The sequence below is a fragment of the Orycteropus afer genome, unplaced genomic scaffold (genome assembly GCF_000298275.1).
Source record: "Orycteropus afer afer isolate SDZICR_OR568_19922 unplaced genomic scaffold, OryAfe1.0 scaffold00270, whole genome shotgun sequence".
NCBI lineage: Eukaryota > Metazoa > Chordata > Mammalia > Tubulidentata > Orycteropodidae > Orycteropus > Orycteropus afer.
Genome location: NW_006921857.1, coordinates 1,442,662 through 1,465,304, shown reverse-complemented (window position 1 = coordinate 1,465,304; position 22,643 = coordinate 1,442,662). Strand labels below are relative to the sequence as shown.

Sequence of the window (22,643 nt, the reverse complement as noted above, 5' to 3'; positions counted from 1 at the left end):
TGTCGAATCAATTTCAACTCATAGCAACCTTATAGGGCAGAGTAGAACTGCCCCATAGGGTTTCTAAGGTTGTAATCTTTATAGAAGCAGACTGTCACAGCTTTATCCCATGGAGTGGATGCTGGGTTCAAACCACTGACCTTTAGATTAGCAGCTGACCATTTTAACCAGACCACCAGGGGTCCTTAGTGACTGTATGTTGTTGTTATGTGCTTTTGAGTCAGACCCAACGCATAGCAACCCCTCCTTGGGTTGCCAAGGCAATATCACTATGGAAGTAGATTGCCCAACCTTCCTTCCGAGGAGTAGCTATATAGGGCTCCTTAAAATGTGCTTACTTCTCTCCACAAAAGAAATGCCTTTCTGTTTGAGATACTTGTAGATTTCTGAGATCAGAGTATTCTTCCTATTGCAGTAGTATTTTAAATAAACTCTCTCCTCAAGACTGGTTTTGTCTTTATTTGATAACTACTATGTTCTTATTTAAGGTGCTCTGGTGGTGTAGTGCCTAAAGCATTTGACTGCTAACCAGAAGGTTGGTGGTTCAAACCCACCAGCCACTCTGCAGAAGGAAGACTGGGCAATCTACTTCTGTAAAGATTTATTACCTCGGGAACCCAAAGGAGGTTGCTATGAATTGGAATTGACTCCACGGCAGTGAGTTTTATATATATACACACACACATACATATATATATATATATATACACACATATATACATATACATACATGCATACACATATTGTTATTCAATGAGTCCTGGTAGCACAGTGGTTAAGCACTTGGTGACTAACCAAAAAGTCAGCAGTTTGAACCTACCAGCCATCTGTGGGAGAAAGATATGGCAGTCTGCTTCTGTAAAGATTTAAAACATTGGAAACCCTGTGGAGTAATATACTCTGTCCTATAGGGTCATTATAAGTTGGAATCAATTTGATAGCAGTGTTTATTTTATTTTATGTTCCTATTATGTATTTCTAAGATAATCCAGAACAGATGGTTTCTCATGCCAAAAATTGTGTTGACATATTGTATGATTCCATTTATACAGAATGGAATAAGCAAAGGTAAAGACAGAAAGGAGATTAGTAGTTGCCAGGGAGTTTTGGAAAGGGGAGTGGCTGCAAATGGGTATGGGTGATTCTTTTGGGAGATGATAGAAATGTCCAAAACATAAATTATGGTGATCTGCACAATTTCATGAATATACTAAAAAGGACTGAACTTTTCAATGGTTGAGTATTTAAGGTACATAAATTCTATTTCAATAAAGATGTTTAAAAAACTATTGTTAAAAAACTTGTTAACAATAAAGTTGCTAAAAAAACCCCACATTTTCTGTTCCAGTGGTAGACTGAAATAGAAAATGAAAGTGTGTGCGGTGTAGTAAATTACTTAGTGTGGCTTTTCTAGCCATAAGTCTTTGTAAACTGTGGTGGAATTTGCTGTGAGCAACTGAGGAGCTCCTGACTGTAAAAGTTATCCACCTGGGGTATTTCTGTTGGGCGCAACACAAAGCAATGTTCTGGGAGGTTCTTGCTCTCTCTCAGGTGCTTAGAATTCTGATGTTATGATTGGTAAGTTTGGCCACTCTGCCAGGCTCAAAAGGAGGCCTCCTAGAGGCAGAAGAAGTCTCTCTCTGACTGCTGGTTGGGGAACATGCGCTCCTGAAAAAGACACGTGCTGCTGGGAAAGAGCTGCAAGAAAAATGCATTGCTGAGTGAGACACCGAGGGACATGCCCTATTGGGAGAGAGACTGTGAGCTGGGAGAGAGACTGAGCGTTTTTCCTGAACTTGAATTGTAGCCTGGTGCTTCCCTAATAAATCCCATAATCTGTGAGTTCTGTGTGGCCACTGCTGTGAATTATCGAACCCGGGAGAGAGGTGGTGGGTGCTTTGGGAGGAATGGTTGGTGAAAGGGCTAGAGGGAGGCAGCATGTCTGGCCTTGCAGGAATAGGCCTTGGGCTATTGATGGTGATTCTGTCCTCCTCTTGTGGGGTTAGAGGAGGTCAGAACATGTGGCCTCCCTGCCCTTTTAGCAGTGTGATACATCTTGAATTTCCAATTAGTTGAATTATAAGGTCTCTATTTGATAAAATGATATATATTGTAGTCACAATTTAATGGATAATCCAGTGCTATTTCTAAGAATGCTTTAGCTCAATGAGTGAGACTTTGTATATCTCAATATATTTTTCAAATGTGTCAGTTTAATAAAGATATGCACAATTGATGTAAAATTAGCAATATGAGATAGAAAAAATTAACTGGCTATATCATAAGAATAGTCTCAGAACTAATTATGGAGACTGATTTCAATTCCTTTTTTTAAAAAAAAGGAAGAAAAAGCCCTTTTTTCAGCCTATGTCTTAGGAATTCAATCAGAATGAACAGCTTTTTTTGGGCGGAGGGCAGCAGTTAAAGAGCTCTATTCATGGCATGGAGAAAATCAGAAGTTAAGTGAAATAACATTAGTGGAGTTAGCACTTAGAATATGACCTGGAACTTAGTGAGTGCTTGTTCCCTGGCATATTTTCTGTATTTTACTTTAAAATACCTCAGCATAGACCACGGGCTCACTGAAGCATGCACAATAACTGGTTAATATCAGAGACTATGAAACCCAACTGCCTAGATTAGAATCCCAGCTCTAGCAGGTACTCCCTGTGTAACCTTGGGAAGTAATTTAACCTCTTTGTGGCTCAGGTTTACCAACCATACCAAGGGGATGGATTCTCTGGGTGGTGCAAATAGTGAATGTACTCTGCTGCTAACTGAGAGGTTTGAGTCCACCCAGAGGCACCTCAGAAGAAAGCCTTGGTGATCTGCTTCTGAAAACCCCGTGGAACACAGTGCTATGCTGACACACCAGGGGTCACCATGAATTGGAACTTACTCAATAGCAACTGTTTTTCTTTCTTATTTTTCAAATCAAAGGAATAATGATAGTGCTTAGTTCATAGGATTATTATAAGGTTTAAACAAGTTGATATTTTCAAAGGGTTTAGCACAGTGCCTAGCACATATAAGTTCCACATAAGTGTTATTTACCCTGATTGGTGATTCACTCACTGGAGGCAGTAAGATGTGAAAGACTAGTGGGAGACTCTACTCGAGAGGAGGTCACTCTTAGGCATCTTATATCACTAAAGGCCTTATTAATTATTACAATAGTTATTAGACATGATTTTTCATTGATGAAATGAAATGACAAGATGTTGGACTTGTCCAAGATGTTAGACTGTTACATTATACAGGTACTACTTGCTGTTGTTGTTGTGTGCTGTTGAGTCAATTCCAACTCACAGAGATCCTATAGGACAGAGTAGAGCTGCTCTATAGTGTTTCTTAGGCTGTAATTTTTATAGGAGCAGATTGCCAGGTCTTTTCTCTCAAAGAGTGACTGGTAGGTTCAAGCTGTTGACCACTGAGCCACCTGCATTAATAGAGTATAAGTCTGTAGCAGTCCCAACAGCCTTCCTAACCCCTTTATAGTGGTTTAGGATTCTGAACAATCCTGTGTGTATACAAGCACTTAACAAAAGATTTGTTATCTGATGCTAACAAGAAGGGCCACTGAATCCTGTCATTGAATTGTATCTCATTCTTTTGAATTCACCTTCCTTACAAGGTACTGTCCTGGTGCCTAAAAGGACAGACATTTGAGATCTCATATAACTGTGTTTTTGCCTGCTTGTCAGATGGGACATTTACATGGGGATGGATCCAATCGGAGACTTGTTTCCATTTTGACATACCACTTGCTAACACAGCCAAAGCAGAGGCTTACCTAGCCTTACTTTTGGGAGGCTACTGATTGGGAGGCTACTGACATCTTCCAAAAATAACCAAATACAGTGTATAACCAAATTGGTTTAGGTGTCAATATTCAACAAGGCTCAATAAAAATGCCAGCAGAAATGAAATATTTCAGTTCTTAAGGAGAGTATAGTACAAACAAAATGACAAACCAAATACAAATTTAAAAGGCAAAGTAAGACATCAAAAGATAACTTCTCAATGGATCAACTTGAGAATATTTGTTGAGAATATTGTCTGTACCAAGGACTGTGCTGGTGGCTGCAGGGAACAGAAAGATGGAACAGTCAGGATTCTTACATGAAAGGAGCTTTTCTTGACATTGATTTAGAACAAGTACAAAATAACTTGGTTTATAAGTGCTTAAGGGCTTACCTATGGCCAGCAGTAAGTCTTCCAAATGCCCAGATAATTCTCCTTTTATGCTGTCCTCAATGTCCTTCTGGCTGATATTTCTATATTCATCAAATGCTACAAAGTAGCACCACAAAAATATTTAAATCATCCCAGTTGACCACACTTGAACACATCCCAGTTTTAGATTAGACAAGCAGCAGATCAAGTTGTTTAGTAGTAACTCAGAAACTCCTTCCTTAAACTACCAACAGTTGAGCATAGAAGTTTTTGTCTCCTCATTTATTTATTTATTATTGTGCTTTGGGTGCAAATTTACAGAGCAGAATTTGTTTTACATTCAACAAGTTTGTGTACATTTGGTTTCACTCCCCAGTTACCATGCCAACCCTAATCCACTCTCCTCCCCTCCCTTCCCTGTGAGCCCCCTCCTCGTGCCCTTCTTAACCATGTACTCCTATCTGTCCAGTTTCCCTCCATGTGAATGCTGCCCTTCTGGTGCCCCATGGGCGGCTGCTCCAAGGGGTATATCCCCATAGAGTAGGTGGGTGCATTGCTCTGGGCTGAGTGTTCTGCATGTTCGTTTCATTTATTTTAAAAAAAATAATAATTCGCAATAAAACCTGAGCTTCATAGGCCATTTTTACTGATGATCTCTCTGTTCCTCTTTCCAAGCTGTTAGCACTTGAAATAGGCTGAAGGGTTATAAAACCAATGATAAATAATTTATCTAGTGATACAGGCTATTTTTAAGTTATAGTAGCACCTGGGAAACCATAGTGTGGCCATTAGTCAAATATGTTTAATCTGCTAAAGACATCTTAATTGTTACGCTGAGTAAATCATTCCCCAAGGGAGCATGACCTACTTCATACCTACCAGAAGGCATCCTGTATCTTCATATTTTCCCAAAAGCAGAACTTGCATATATGTCACCAAGTATACAAATATATTTTGTAAGTCGAGCACATTTTTTCCAGGTAAATTTTGGAGACAGAACTAGGGTGAGTTGTTTGTTTTTTTTCCCACGTAAGTACCTTAATAAACTATCATATACTGTAAGGAGCCATGGTAGCTCAATGGTTAAGCATTCAGTTGTTAACCAAAAGGTCAGTGGTTTAAACACATCAACCACTCTTCTGGAGAAAAGAACTGGCAATCTGCTTCCATAAAGATTACACCTACAAAACTCTATATGGAAGTTCTACTCTGTCATGAGGTCACTATGAGTCAGAACTGACTCGATGGCATACAACCACCACCACATCATACACTATTAGCATTATTTGATAAAATCATTGTAATTTTAATGGGAAAATCAAGGAAGGATAATCTCAGAATTAAAGGCACAGTATTGTCCTTATGTTTCCTGACTTGTCCATGACCTTGGCATAAACTTATAGTCATGTACTGGGGCTGTTCTCTAGTTCAGCACCTGCAAGCCGTTCATTATAAATGGAGTTCTGGGTGTGTGGGCGCTGTTGTTTCCAGAACACCTCAGAGAGACATAGTGTCAATGTGGATGAGTGAGCAGTGGGTGCTTAGCAGCTCTATGTAATTTGGTCTGACAAGAAAGCTGTTTTGTATTTTTTTTTTTTTAATTTTTTCTTCTTACTTTTATATCAGAAAGAGCTGAATGTTAATTGGTACTAATACATTAACACAAACTCACCAGCAATGTTTAATTTTCCTGGGAAGTGGCTAGGTGGTAAGAGATGAAGCGGAAGCAATGCAGCCAAACCCCTTTACCCCACAGGAAACTCTTTCTGCCATCACTCAAAAGGGCTGCCCTCTTTCTTCTCTCTGTCACAATTCCTCCCCTGCCACCTGTTACTCACTGGATAAGGTACTCAGTTTCCAGGGAAAAGCAAGAGAAGTGTCACTACTGCTTTGAGCTAAAATATAGTTTCCCCATTTTGCATCTTGAAAAGCTTCTAGATAAAATGGAATAGCCTTCGCAATTCTTAACTTCATTTTCCAGAGCTTTGTATATTAAATCTAAGGCTATTTGCAAACACACACACACACACACACGCACACACAAAGATTGTAGTGCAGTCAAAAATGAATTGAGTTCATACTTAGTTTCAGTTGAGGAAAGCTCCTTAAACACAGGATCTCGATGAATTTATCCTCATCCGTGCCCCATCTCTTCTCACCAGCATTATAGAGAATCTATTGGATAAGGGGAAGAGAGACATTGTTACTAAACTGACATAATTCCCTCTCTCTTTTTTTGTAGGGGCAGAATGAGAAAAATGGGCAGTTTCATTTGAGAGTTAGTCTGACAATCTATTATGTAAGTCTTTTACTTCTACCAGACTAGGAATTTGAGACTTGGGACAGCAGGAGACAGGGGAATGATGACTGCCACTAGAGAAAGCAGAAAGCTGGGGTTGGGTGATAGCTTGTTGTTTTGGATGGAATTGTGGCCCTCCAAAGTATATGCTGGAACATTAACCCCCATACCTACAAATGTAATCAAAGATGGCGACATTGCCTTTCCTCATTACTGACCTGAGCATCCTTTTTAGCCAGATGTTCATCTACTTTCAGAGTTTCATCTCTTCTTCCCTAAACAGGAAAGACACAGTCTTTTTAAAGGCAGAAGATTTTTAACACTCACTCACCAATCTCTAATGCAACTGTTACAAAGGACACTTGGATTCACTTGTTTAAAATACTTCAACCAGCAGGACACTTCAGAGGTTTTCTCCAATGAAGGCCAGGTAGCAAAGAGAGAAGACTACTGGCAGAGGATTCCACTCTGGATTCTAGTTCTGGCTCTGCTATGAAATGTACTGGAAATCACACAGTTCTTTGGCCTTCAGCTGCCTCCTCTGAAAATTCTGAAGTCCACACAAACTCCAGTGTTGAAGGCTCTGTAATTCTATGTGTGGGTGTGTACGTGTGTGCACACACGCATGCATGAATGCTTCAACACACTATAAAAATATAGAAAACAGGAGAAGGGGAAAAAGCAAGATGTCTAAATTATTTTGAGAAGTACAAGTGGATGAAGCATTTGGCTAAAATATGTTTAAAATAAAATTTTCAAATTGAAAAATCTTATTTTCAAGCCCTAGATTCTTGCATGCATGCCTGATTTTTGTACGGCTTCATTTCTTTCTTTCTCTTCAGTGCTGCTGCTCCTCAGCTGCTATTAGTTGGCTTTCTTCTCTTTCATTGTGCACTGAGCTACAATAATACACATGCTAATAATAACAACCACCTCGCCCACTAGTTATTGAGCACTTTCTATGTGCTAAGTACTTCCCATGCTTTCTCCCTTTTAATATTCCCAATACCCTAAGAGGTTGGTACTACTGTCATTTTAATTTTACAAATGTGAAAACTAAGGTTTTAAGGCTTAAAGGAACTTGTCCAAATACGTAAAGCTAGTATTGTGAGATCTCAGCTCTATTTGAGCCCAGATAAACCTGACTCTATACTGTTTTCAGGGGAGCTCTAGTGATGTAGTGCCTAAAGCACTTGACTGCTAACCAGAAGATTGGAGGTTCAAACCCATTAGCCACTCCTCAGAAGGAAGTTGGGCAATCTACTTTCATAGTGATACTGCCTCAGAAACCCAAGGAGGGGTCACTATGAGTTGGAGACGACTCCACATAACAACAAAATACTGCCTCCATGAGTGGGTGAGTGTGCTCGTATCCATACACAAATGGATACACACCTATGAATACAGAGCTCTGGAAGTATATGTTTGCAGCAATGCTGCAGAAGTTTGGTTGTGTGAATTCAACCCTCATAAGGTTTTCATCATTTATAACAACTGACACCATAATTAGGATAACTTGTTTCCTATTGGCATCATGCTTCAGTGTTGACAAGTGGTGTTTCAATCATCAGGCAGATACCATTGTTGAGGATGCAGGAGCTGTGTAAATCAGCTGAAAAAGTCTGGTGAGCCATTGCTTAAATTATTTCCCGTCATATACACATCTATGGGTATATCTCATCCTTGACCTGTCTACCTTCATTACTGAAGTCTTGAGACTTCTAAAATGAGACAGCAAGGTGTGGCCTTATTTGCACACTTGCTGATTAATGGTTTAGCAACTCTTCCAACATGTGGAGGATCAAGTTGTAGCAAGCCATTTATTCCTTAATCCTGAGACTAAGACAACCATCTCTGCAGATAATTCTTCTGTATCATGCTCTCTACTTAATTTAAATGCTAACAAAAGAGATATATATTCATTGGAGCTCAAAAGAAAGTAAGATATGCATAAAAATGGAGACACAAATAATGAAAAAAGAATAAACAATCATTTTACATTAGATGATTATGGAACTATTTCCTAATATATTGTGAAATATGATCAACACACTTTGAATACTTACATTGACCAAAATAATTTTTTTTTAATGTCATGAGGCACACACATGCACATGCGTGCAGGCACACACACACACACATATTATGATTTTGGATAATATTACAGTGCTTGGTGGAAATGCAAATATAGGATGAATAAATAATTTTATAAGGAAAATTGCAATCTTAATGTCTCCATTTGGTTATTTTTAAATGCCCTAAAAATTAGCACTGAGCATGCAGCTTATTGAGGATTTAAAAAAATAAAATAACACCTTACTTCAGCCAAAGTCAATAGAGCTTTCCGGAAGTCACCAGATGTTTCAGAGCTAATGTCATCTCCAAGACTCTTCTTATATACTGAAACCAGATAAGAATGAAATTATGCCTTGGCAAACTGAAAAGTTTTATTACAGAACAGAGAAAAGCTTAAGTGTCAACATGAGCAATAAATAAGAACCTGATGAAGTAAATCTTCCCCTTTTATTTAACTTCCTGCTGCTCTTCTGTTCTGAGATGTATACCTTGTTATAATTACTGCTGTAGTGGGTGTTATGGTGGATGCTTAAGAACAGAAAGAATCACCATTTGGGATCAAAACAAACAAACAAAACCCACTGCCATACAGTCGAGTCTGACTCATAGTGACCCTCATTGGGTTTCCAAGGTGGTTTAATCTTTATGGAAGTAGACTGTCCCATTTTTCTCTGAGGAGCAGCTGGTGGGTTTTAACTGCCAACTTTCTGATCAGCTGTCAAATGCCCATCTCCAAACTCTGTTTTTATGTGCAAAGAATAAATTACTATCTTATTTAAGCCACTATTATATTTCTACCTTATGAACCTAACTCTAATATTAGTTAATATAGTGAATTATTTAGGAGCTCTGGTGGTGTAGTGCCTAAGGCACTTGACTGCTAACCAGAAGGCTGGTGGTTCAAACCCACCAGTCACTCATTGGAAGGAAGGTTGGGCAATTTACTTCCGTAGTGATATGCCTCAGAAGTCCAAGATGGGGTCACTATAAATCGGATCCGACTCAATCCGGGAGAGACCCAAAAAGAGAGAGAGACCCGAAACATTCTATTTTCCCCCTAATATTTGCCAAATGCATGTTCATATATGTTAGTACTGGCTAGTTACAGCTCAGAGTTCCTAGGTGGCACAAATAGTTAAGCACTTGGCTACTAACTTATGACTCATTCATAAGAAACCAGTTAAAGGAGATTATCAACTTAGCCTTCATAGAGGGACCAAGCATCTTGCATAACCTGTCAGTGGCACAATGGAGTCTAAATAAATAGAGAGCTAAATTCTGAAGATTTATCAGTATTCTAAGTGAATGGTGTGTGAAAGAACATTGAATCAGTGATCGAGAACTCTTAAGTTCTAGTTCAGGCTCAGCATTATTGAAAGGTTGGCAGTTTGAACCTACACAGAAGCGCTTCAAAAGAAAGGTCTGACAATCTGCTTCTGAAAGGTCCTAGTCATGAGAACCCTCTGGAGCACAGTTTTACTCTGATACGGATGAGGTCACCATGAGTCCACTGATTCAATGACAACGAGTTTTGTTTTGTTCTTACTGGTTAATATTAGCCCCTTTTATGTATCCTGTTTCAGTGTCCATCAATTTTAAATTGAGGAAGTGATTCTGTTGGAACCACTATACAAGTAGAAGGCAGGATTAGTATCTAACACAAGGTAGCTATTTGAACTCTGCCTTTATCATTCTCAAGAACTCTATAAGTTAGTCACACTATTGTAGAAAGTGATCTGAGATATTGTTGATAGGAAAAATTATATTGAGGTCACTCCACAAGCATGACTTTAGTACTTTCTTTTTAAAAAAATCTGTAATTTTCCAAAGCAAGTCAAATAAGAAAATTCCAGTATAAATATAAATTATTGATCTACATGAACAGACATGTAGAACAGACTTTGAACAGACATCATTACACCTAATGATCTTGATATGGCTATACCATCCTTTACTCTAGTTAGGGAAAAAAAAAAATAATTTAAAAACATTGAGTCAAATAATGAAGTTCTCACTGGTTAGAATTTTAGGAAGTATTTTATAATTTTAGAATTATTTAGATGAGACTTTATAGACATCTCATGCAGCCTCTCTACTCCACCCTTGACTTCACATATTGACAGAAAATTAAACTAAAAAAAAAAAAAAGATAAGTACTTTCATCAAAGTTGACAGCTACTTTACATACTTTGAGACAAAATCAAACCTACCTCAAGAAATAAGATATTTCAATAATGCTGAGCATGAACTAGAACTTAAGAGTTCTCAATCACTGATTCAATGTTCTTTCACACACCATTCACTTAGAATACTGATAAATCTTCAGAATTTAGCTATTTATTTAGACTCCATTGTGCCACTGACAGGTTATGCAAGATGCTTGGTCCCTCTATGAAGGCTAAGTTGATAATCTCCTTTAACTGGTTTCTTATGGATGAATCACCATTTCACCCTCACTATTTCTGAAGCTGACAAGAACAGGGTTGGTGTCTGACAATAGATGGACAGCAGCCTAAAGGGTGTCCTGGTGAGAGAACTTTGCCCCAAAGTAATGCTCGGTACTAGACAGTGATGTCTTAAGCCTATCAGATCTTCTCTGTAAGGGAATAAGCTATGCAGAAAAGGAGACAGAGACAATAGAACAACAAAGTAGAGACTAACCATAAATAAGACAGAAAACTGAAGCTATGAAAAACCAGAAACCATAAGCAAATATAAGCCTTGAGTAGACACTATTGGTAGGAAGAGAGAAATTACTTGGTAGTGTCAGGTACAGTAGCAACAGCACTTTCTGTCTTCTTGAAACCTGTGAAAGCCTACTGGTAACAAAACTTTTAAAAGTGCAAACAGGTCTGGAAGGCTGTAGGCCAAGTCTATTTTTGCTGACTACAAGGGGTCTATGGAACCACAGGTAGCAACATCTCTTCTTAAAATTAAAGGTGTTTATACCCACCAGCCACTCCTCGGAAGGAAGGTTGGGCAATCCTACTTCCGTAGTGATACTGCCTCGGAAACCCAAGGAGGGGTCGCTATGAGTCAGGGCTGACTCGACGGCACATAACAACAACAACAACATGCCCAAGATTAACTGAATTCTATTTTCAGGCAAAACCAAAAAACGCAAACCAGTTACTGTCTAGTTGATTCTGATTCATGCTGACCTGAGGTATGTTACAGTAGAACTATGCTCCACAGGGTTTTCAATAATTGATTTGTTAGAAGAATATCACCAGGCTTTTTCCTTGAGGTGTGACTGGGTAGTTTTAAACTTCCAACCTTTTCGTTAGTAGCCAAGCACATAAACCATTTTTCACCACCCAGGGATTCCTCTGTTTAAGCAAGAGATGTGCTTATGTATTCAAAACAAAGAACACAGTGACTCCTGGTGGCAAACCTGACAAAACCAGAGTACCTTGGAAAAGAAAACTTGCATCCATAGGAACAGCAGTATGGCTTGCGCCAAATTCTTAAACAATTTTCCTGCTGAGGTTATTGGACACAGAATCCATATGATATGTACCCCTGAATAATTTCAACTTACTGAAAAGTAAATAAATATAATTCTGGATTAATTTTTTAAAAAAGAAGAGTATAAGCTAAAGACAAAGAAAAACATTACTGCAATGGAAGACATCAGCATAGGGAGCAAGGGATGTTTGATGCTGAAGAATGACAAGGTAACTGGGTCTCTAGGATAGTGCTGTGACCTGAATCTCTGTGAAGTTTGTCTATACAATTTTGAGACTATTTCTTTCTTTATTGTCTTGTGTATCATTACAATATGCAAACCATGGAGTGATTTGGAACAGCTAACACACAAAAACTTGTCTGTCAGTTTGTCCTACTGTGGTGATTTGCATGTTGCTGTGAGGCTGAAGGCTAGGTCACTGGTGTTTCAAATGCCAGAAGGGTTACCCATGGTGGACAGGTTTCAGTGGAGCTTCCAGACTAAGACAGATCGGAAGAAGGAAGAGGCCATCCACTTCTCAAAGAATTGGCCAACGGAAACCTTATGAATATCAGTGAAACACTGTCTGATATATTACTGGAAAACTTTATGAATAGCCCTGTAACATCGTCCAATATAGTGCCAGAATATGAGCCCATCAGGTCGGAGGCACTCAAGATATGACTGGGGAAGAGCTGCCTCCTCAGAGCAGAGCTGACCTTAATGAAGTGGATAGAGTAAAGCTTTTGAGACCTCGATTTGCTGATGTGGCACAACTCAAAATAAGAAGAAACAGCTGCAAACATGCATTAATAATCAGAACATGGAATGTAAGAAGTATGAATCTAGGAAAATTAGAAGTTGTCAAAAATGAAATGGAATGCATAAAAGTAGATATCCTAGGCATCAGTGAGCTGAAATGGACTGTTTTTGGCCATTGTGAATCAGACAAATATATGATCTACTATGCAAGCTGGATTCAGAAGAGGATGAGGAATGAGGGATATCACTGCTGATGTCAGATGGATCCTGGTTGAAAGCAAAGAATACCAGAAAGATGTTTACTTGTGTTTTATTGACTATGCAAAAGCATTCGCTTATGTGGATCATTAACAAATTCTGATAACATTGAAAAGAATGGGAATTCCAGAACACTTAATTGTGCTCATGAGGAACCTGTACACAGGCCAGGAGGCTGCCATTCGAACAGAAGGGGATACTGCATGGTTTAAAATCAAGAAGGGGGTGTGTCAGCGTTATACGCTTTCATTGTACTTGTTCAATCTGTATGCTGAGAAAATAATCCAAGAAGCTGGACTATATGAAGAAGAACATGGCATCAGCACTGGAGGAAAACTCATTAACAACCTGAGATACACAGATGACACAACTTTGGTTGCTGAAAGTGAGGATGACTTGAAGCACTTACTGATGGAGATTGAAGTCTGCAGTATGAATTATACCTCAAAGGAAACAAAAACTCACACAAGTGGACCAGTAAGCAGCATCACAGTGAATGAAGAAAAGACTGAATTTGTCAAAGACTTCATATTACTGGGTTCTACAATCAACACCAATGGAAGCAGTAGTCAAGACATCAGACGACCTATTGCATTGGGCAAATCTGCTGCAAAAGACCTCTTTTAAGTGCTGAAGAGCAGAGATGTCTCCTTGAAGAAGACTAAGGTGTGGCTAACCCAAGCCATGGTATTTTCAATCACCTCATATGCATATGAGAGTGGGACAATGAATAAGGAAGAAGAGTTGATGCTTTTGAGTTTTGGTGTTGGCAAAGAATACCATGGACTGCTAAAAGAACTAACAAATCTGTCCTGGAAGAAGTGTAGCCAGAATGCTCCCTGGAAGTAAGAATCATCAGACTTTGTCTCACCTACTTTGGTCATGTTGTCAGATGGGACCATTCCCTGGAGAAGGATACCATGCTTGGTAAAGTGGAGGGTCAACAAAAAAGGGAAGGCCCTCAGTGAGATGAACTGACACAGTGGCTGCAACGATGGGGTCAGGTACAGCAACAATAGTGAGGCTGGCACAGGACTGGGCAGTGTTTCGTTCTGTTGTGCATAGGGTCGCTATGAGTCCATGGCCCCTAACAACAGATGCAATTTTATTCCTAGCCTATTAGTCAGTGTAGCCTTAAAGAGCTTAATTCATGCAGGAATTGGGACCTCTGGTAACTTCGAGCTGTGTTCATTTGCCTTATTTCCAGAACAATAGTTCCTAAATGCTAGGACTTTCACATGGCTCTGAAAACCTCAGACTTTAGTGAGGATATTAATTCAATAAATAGTTACATTTATTTCACTACCACCACTCTCCCCACCACCACCACCACGACACACATACATACTCTGTTCTGAGCATTGAGGATACAGCAGTGAACAAATCAGACAACATCCCTACCCTCAGAGAGTTTACATCCTTGGGCTTTACACATAAATGCTGGGCTCCAGGGAGTCATCATGAGAGAGGTCTACTTATGGGGAAAACAACTCTTCTAAAAAATGCTAGGAAGTGACAAGGCACCTTGGGATAGGGCTCCTTGCTCTGTTAATTTTTTTTTTCTATTTAAACCTTATTGAGCTGGGGAAACCAAATACTTTAAAGTGCCTAGAGTGTACCCATTGATGCCTTTTATTAACAACAATTCAAAATTCACCCATCTATACTCTGCTTCATGATGCTGGAATTCTGCAAATTATATTTCTCTGCACACTGTATTCTACCAATAGGGGGGACTAGAGAAAGGCTGGAAGGCAGGCAGAAGGATGGAAGAAAGACATGCTCCCAACTGTTTGCTGGCTATTTGTATCACTATCAGCCCAGCAATGTCCCTTCATCATGATAGCAGTAATTAGTTCTAGACTCCAGCTTCTGGCATTCCTACAACAACCCATTTCCCACCTCGTGGAGGTACAAGCACTAGCCAGATGAAGCCCTCTTCTCAAGGGTCTGAACCCTCTTCTCTGAGCTTCCGAAGCACCACTGCCAGCTAGGTGATGCCTTTCCTCTGAGCTTTTGTTTTTAATAACCCCAAACTTCCCCTCTGTTGCCCCAGCCCTAAGATTGTACTTCTATGTTACCCCTGTGTTCCCTTTTTGTTTCTTCAGTCCTTCAAAAAGTGTTTAAGCAATTTCTTATATAAAATTATCTCTGCTAAAATAACTAGTGCAGTTTCTGTTTTCCTGACTAGACCCTGACTAGTATATCAACAATATCTTCCCTATCATTATTTATCATCTCATGGGAATTTCCAAAAATAACTCCTCTAGCATCCATCCAAGGGTCAAAGTATCCCCAGCTTGAAATTTTGCCACTGCCAAAACTCCAAAATGACCTCCTCTGCTACACAAACACAGAAACCACGTCTCACTCAAGGTACTTGCAGATGCTTATAAGCGGCTTTGTAATTTTCACACAACTAACAAACTATTAGGGCTTTAGCTAATTATATGCAATCTACATGCTCAACACATCCTCTAAAAGCTCATCTAATTTCCCACACTGAAAATCACAGAGTCTAAGATGAGTGGATCTTTTTTTTTCTTAATAATACTTTACTGAGTTTTTGCTGAAATTTTACACAGTAAATGAGGTTCCCATTTGACAATCTTCACAAAATTATTCAGTGATATTAGTTATATTTACCACAATTTGTCAACATTCTCTTTCATTGTGTTCTGTTTGTTACTCTTCCCGTACTCTACTTTCCCTCCCTCTTATCTTCTCATCTTTGCTTTTGAGTAACTGTTGACACTTTGATCTCACAGCGATGGTTTTTAAGTAGGGCATCGGGCATTGATCTTATGGGCAATAGCTCTTATTTTGTGTGTCATTCTACTATTTTGCTAAAAGGTGATCTCAGGGGATAACCTCAGTCTTAGGTATAAAGAGTATCTCAGGATGCTAGTCTCAGAGGATACTCTATACTCTATTGTTCCAGTTTGTCTTCTTAAGTAAGAATTTGAGTTCTACTCCATATTTTTTCTACTATTCTATCCAGAACTAATTAGAAGTGTCCGTGGTGGTAGCAGAGCACCATCTAGTTCTTTTGGTCTCAGAGCCAATGAAGTTATAGCTCTGATAGACTTGTTTCTTTTCTGTGGGTCTGTTTACCTTCTTACTGTTTTGTTCTTAGCAAGTTGAGACCTGTACTTGTGTCTTACATGGCTGTAGCAAGCCGTTGACACCTCAGACACTACTCACTTTACTGGGATACAGATCATGATTTTTGTGAACTCTATTATGCCAATTAACTGAGTTGTCCCATGAGACTATAGTCTTAAGCCTTCAAACCCAGAAAACCAATATTAGAAGATATTTGGTTATGTCTGAGGAGTTTTCCTATTTATGTCTTTGATAAATATATGTGCCTGCACCCACATATTTGTATTTGCATGTACCTACAGATACTTCTATCTGCTCTAACCTATGTATACATCTATATCTACCCATATACCAATTTGTCTATACCCATTCATATATACTCAAATGCTCATTATTACTTTGTGCTGTGCTAACTATATCCACACCCAGTGCCACTTTCCCCATCATGAAAAATAACTGGTCTCTACTGTATAAAGCATATTTTTTCCACTCCACCCCTCTCCCTGGTAATTACCAAGGAACACTGGTCTCTCCATATTTTCTATTCTTGTCTTCCTGTAAAAGAATGATCATACAATATTTATCCTTATGTGCTTGAATTATATATCACTAGGCATTATGCCTTCCAGGTTCATTCACGTTATACTATGTTTCATGGAGTCATCATTGTTCTTTTTGGTTGCATAGTGTTCCATTGTATGTATGCACCATAATTTGTTTATCCATTCATCTGTTGATGGACACTTCAGTCATTTCCATAAATAAAGCAGCAATGAATACATGTGTGCATATGTCTGTCTGTGTCATTATTTTCAGGTTTCTAGAACATATACTTAGGAGTGGGATTGCTGGATCATAGAGTAGTCCTATTTCTAGTTTTTTGAGAAAGCATCATACCCTTTCCCACAGTGTCTATATCATTCAGCAATTCAATCTCCCCACATCTTTGCCAATATTTGTTCTCTTTCTTATACTAAGACCACTTTAGTCTGAATAAGAAGTTATCTCATTATAGTTTTTACTTGCATCTCTCTAATAGCTAGTGGGGAGCTCTTGTGGTGTAGTGCCTAAGGCACTTGACTGCTAACCAGAAGGCTGGCAGTTCAAACCCACCAGCCACTCCTCGGAGGGAAGGTTGGACAATCTACTTCTGCAGCGGTATCACCTCAGAAACCCAAGGAAGGGTTGCTATGAGTAGGGTCTGACTTGATGGCAGTGTGCTGCAATAGCTAATGATCACAAATGTTTTCATAGATTTGTTGGCTGTGAGTATACCCTCTTTGGTGAAGGTTCTGTTCATTTCCTTTGGCCATTTTGTGATTGGGATGTTTGTCTTTTTGTTCTTGAGTTGTTGCAGTTTTCTACAGATTATAGAGATTAGACCCTTATTGGATAAATAGTTTATGAAGTTTTTTTTTTCCAGTATGTAAGTTGTCTATTGGTCAACTAAGAGAGACAAGGAAGCAAGCTGATGGAGGTTTGGAACAGCTAGTGGACACCAGGAAGTGAGCAGGCGGTGGTTTGGAACAGCTAAGGGAGACCAGAAAGTGAGCTGGCAGCGGTTTGGAACAGCTAAGGGAGACCGGAAGGAAGGTTGGGCAATCTACTTCCGTAGTGATACTGCCTTGGAAACCCAAGGAGGGTCGCTATGAGTTGGGTCTGACTCGACGGCACATAACAACTACAATGACCAGGGAGACCAGGAAGTGAGCAGAGTGGTTTGGTACAGCTAAAGGAGACAAAGCTGTCTGTCAGTTTGTCTTGCTGTGGTGGCTTGCCTGTTGCTGAGGCTGGAGCTATGCCACTGGTGTTTCAAATGCCAGCAGGGTTACCCATGGTGGACAGGTTTCAGTGGAGCTTCAAGAATAAGACAGACTCGAAAGAAGGAAGAGGCCATGCACTTCTCAAAGAATTGGCCCGTGGAAAACCTTATGAATAACAGTGAAACACTGTCTGATTCATGCCTGGAAAACTTTATGAATAGCCCTGAAACAGTGTCAAATATAGTGCCAGAAGATGAGCCCCTCAGGTCACAGGGCACTTAAGATATGACTGAGGAAGAGCTGCATCCTTGGAGTAGAGCTGACCTTAATGATGTGGATAGAGTAAAGCTTTCAGGACTTCTATTTGCTGATGTAGTACAACTCAAAATGAGAAGAAACAGCTGCAAATATCCATTAATGATCAGAACATGGAATGTACCAAGGATGAATCTAGGAAAATTGGAAAGTGTCAAAAATGAAATAGAAAGCATAAAGATAGATAACCTAGGCATCAGTGAGCTAAAATGAACTAGTTTGGGCATTTTTAATCAGACAACCATATGATCTGCTATGCTGGGAATGACAAATTGAAGAGGAATGGTGTGGCATTCATCATCACAAAGAATGTGTCAAGATCTATGCTAAAGTACAATGCTGTCAGTGATAGGATAATATCCATACACCTACAAGGAAGGCCAGTTATGCACCAATGACCAAAGCCAAAGATGAGGAAGTTGAAGATTTTCACCAACTTCTGCAGTCTGAAATTGACCAAACATGCAATCAAGACGTGTTGATTATCACTGGTGACTAGAATTCAAAAGTTGGAAACAAAGAAGAATCACTGGTAGTTGGAAAATATAGCCTTGGTAACAGAAATTACATGATAATTTAATTGGTGACTGAAGATTACATGATAGAATTTTGCAAAACCAGTGACTTATTCATTGCAAATACCTTTTTCAACAACATAAATGATCGCTATACACATGGACTTCACAAGATGGAGTACACAGGAATCAGACTGATTCTGATTCTGTGGCAAGAGGCAACGGAGAAGCTCAATATCCTCAGCCAAAATAAGGCCAGGAGCTGATTGTGGAACAGACGATCAACTGCTCGTGTAAAAGTTCAAGTTGAAGCTGAAGACAATTAAAAGAAGTCCACAAAAGCCAAAGTATGACCTTGATAATATCCTCTTGAATTTAGACACCATCTAAAGAATAATCTTGATGCATTGCACATCAATGACCAAAAACCAGAGGAATTATAGGATGACATTAAGGACATCATCCATGAAGAAAGCAAGAGGTCACTAAAAAGACATGAAAGGAAGAAATGACCAAAATGGATGTCAGAAGAGACTCTGAAACTTGCCCTTAAGTTTAGAGTAGCTAAAGCAAATGGAAGAAATGACAAGATAAAAGAGCTGAACAGAAGATTTCAAAGAGCAGCTCAAGAAGACAAAGTCAATTATTATCATGAAATGTGCAAAGACCTGGAGTTAGAAAACCAAAAGGTAAGAACACACTCAGCATTTCTCAAGCTGAAAGAACTGAAGAAAAATTTAACCTTTGAGTTGCAATACTGAAAAAGTCTATGAGAAATATATTGAATGATGCAGGAAACATCAAAAGAACATGGAAGGAATATACAGAGTCACTGTACCAAAAAGAATTGGTCAATGTTCATTCATTTCAGGAGTGGCATATGATCAAGAACCAATGGTACTGAAGGAAGAAGTTGAACCTGCATGAAAGAATTGGTGAAAAACAAGGCTCCAGGAATTGACAGAATACCCCACGAGATGTTTCAACAAACGAATGCCACACTGGAGGCACTCACTCGGCTATATCAAGAGATTTGAAAGATAGCTACCTGGCCAACTGACTGTAAGAGGTCCATATTTGTACCCATTCCAAAGAAAGGTGATTCCACAGAACACAGAAATTATCAAACAATGTCATTAATATCATACAGAAGCAAAATCTTATTGAAGATAATTTAAAAACAGCTGCAGCAGTATATTGACAGAGAACTTCCAGAAATGCAAGCTCGATTCAGAAGAGCACGTGGAACAAGGGATATCATAGCTGATGTAAGATGGATCTGGGCTGAAAGCAAAGAATACCAGAAAGATGTTTACTTGTATTTTATTGACTGTGGAAAAGCATTCAATTGTGTGGATCATAACAAATTATGGATAATGTTGAGAAGAATGGGAATTCCAGAACACTTAATTGTACTCATGAGGAACCTGTACATAGACCAGGAGTCTGTCATTTGAATAGAACAAGGGGATACTTTTGTTGTTGTTGTTGTTATGTGCCGTCGAGTCAAACTTGACTCATAGCGACCCCTCCTTGGGTTTCCGAGGCAGTATCACTACGGAAGTAAAATCAAGAAGGGAGTACATCAGGGCTGTATCTTTTCACTATATTTGTTCAATCTGTATGCTGAGAAAATTTGAGAAGCTAGACTATATTAAGAAGAATGTGGCCTCAGGATTGCAGGAAAGTTCATTAACAACCTTTGATATGCAGACAACACTACTTTGCTTGCTGAAAGTGAGGATGACTTGAAACACCTACTGATGAAGATTGAAGACTACAGTCTGCAGTATGGATCACATCTCAATACAAAGAAACAAAAATCCTCACAAATGGACCAATAAGCACATCACGATAAATAGAGAAAAGAATTAAGTTGTCAAAGGCTTTATATTACTTGGTTCTACAATAAACACCAATGGAAACAGTAGTGACATCAGATGATGTATTGCACTGCACAAATCTGCTGCAAAAGACCTCTTTCAAGTGCTGAAGAGCAAAAATGTCTCCTTCAAGACTAAGGTGTACCTAACTCAAGCCATGATATTTTCAATCACCTCACATGCATGGAAAATGAATAAGGAAGACCAAAGAAGAGTTGATGATTTTGAGTTGTGGTGTTGGTGAGGAATACTGAAAGTACCATGGACTGCTAAAAGAATGGACAAATCTGTCCTGGATGAAGAGCAGCCGGAATGCTCCTTGGAAGTGAGAATGGCCAAACTTCTCACCTATTTTGGTCATGTTGTCAGAAGGGACCATTCCCTGGAGAATGATATCATGCCTGGTAAAGTGGAGGGTCAATGAAAAATGGTAAGGCCCTCAACAAGATGGATTGACACTGTGACTGTAACTATGGGCTCAGGTATAGCAAGGTTGTGAGTCTGGCACAGGATTGTGCAGTGTTTAGTTCTGTTGTGTATAGGGTTGGTATGAATCCCAGACGACTTGAAGGCACCTACCAACAACATCAACAAATTGTCTATTTACTATTTTAATAAAGTCTTTTGATAAGCATAAATTAATTGATTTTAAAGAGGTTCCATTTATCTATTTTGTCTTCTATTTGCATATTTATTGTTTATAATCCTATTTTTACAAAAGATTAGGTCCCAAGGTTTTCCCCCAAGAATTATATGGTTTTTAGGTTTAACATTGGGAGCTCTGGTAGCATAATGCCTAAGGCACTTGACTGCTAACCAGAAGGCTGGCTGTTCAAACACACCAGCCACTCCTCAGAAGGAAGGTTGGGCAATCTACTTCCATAGTGATACTGCCTCAGAAACCCAAGGAGGGGTTACTATGAGTTAGGTCTGACTCAACGGCACACAACAACAACAAGGTTTAACATTTAGGTCTTTGATTCATGTTGGGTTAGTTTTTGTATATGGTCCTGTTTCATTTTTTGCAAGTGGATATCCAGTTTTGCCAGCACTGTTTCTTAAATACTATTCCTGCCCTACTGAACTGGCTTTATTTCCTTCTTGAAAAGCAGTTGTCCATAGATGGCTCTGATTAATTCTGGGTGATGAATTCTATTCCATTGGTCTATGTATCTATCATTGAACCAATACCAGGCTGTTTTGATTACAGTGACTGTATAGTAAGTTTTCCTATCCCTGAGATATTTGTTTTTCTTCTTTTTTTCCAATGTGGCTTTAGCTATTTGGGGTTTCTTTCTTTTACATATGAAATTGGTCAATAGTTTTTCCATTTCTAGAAAGGATGTTGTGATTTGTATCAGACTGCACTGAATCTGTAGGTTTAGGTAGGACTGGTCTTTTCACCATATTGTCTTTCAATCCATGAGTATGAGATGTCTTTACATTCTTGAAGGTCTCTTTTAGTCTCTTGTAGTTGTGTTTTATTTTTTACATTGTATAAGTCTTTGATATCTCTGGTTAGGTTAATTACTAGTTATTTTATTGACTTGTGGGTATTGTAAAGTAAGGCATTTGGCTGCTAAGCAGAAGGTCAGCAGTTCAAATACACAAGTCTTTCCACAGCAGGAAGATGAGCCAATATACTTCCATAAAGATTTACAGCCTTGGAAACCCTGTGGGGGTTGCCATGAGTCAGAGTGGACTCGATGGCAGTTGGGTTTTTTTTTTTTTTTATAAATGAAATTGTTCTCTTGATTTCGTTTTTGGAGTAGTCTTTGTTAGCATAGAAGAACTCAACTGATTTTGGGGTGATCTTGTACCCTGCAACATTGCTAAATTTTTCTATTAGATTCAGCAGTTTTCTTGTGAAATCTTTAGGTTCTTCTATGTATAGGAAGGATCATGTCATCTTCAAATAGGGATAATTTTACTTCTTCCTTTCTGATTTGGATACTTTTTATTTCTCTTTCTTATTTCTCTGGCTAGGACTTCCAGTATAATCTTGAATAAGAGTGGTGATAATGGACATCCTAAGGAGCTCTG

The 22,643-nt window shown here is 39.0% G+C and overlaps 1 protein-coding gene across 1 annotated transcript in view; it reads right to left on the bottom strand.

Moving 5' to 3' along the window:
- Window positions 1-22,643, bottom strand: part of ANXA3 (annexin A3) — a 111,116-nt gene that overhangs the window by 27,199 nt on the left and 61,274 nt on the right. Inside the window, exons 6-9 of the mRNA XM_042782241.1 lie at window positions 8,796-8,875; window positions 6,694-6,750; window positions 6,258-6,351; window positions 4,198-4,293 (exon numbers count right to left, since the gene is read on the bottom strand). Of these exons, the coding sequence (XP_042638175.1) occupies window positions 4,198-4,293; window positions 6,258-6,351; window positions 6,694-6,750; window positions 8,796-8,875 (327 nt within the window). The remainder of the gene's footprint in view (window positions 1-4,197; window positions 4,294-6,257; window positions 6,352-6,693; window positions 6,751-8,795; window positions 8,876-22,643) is intronic.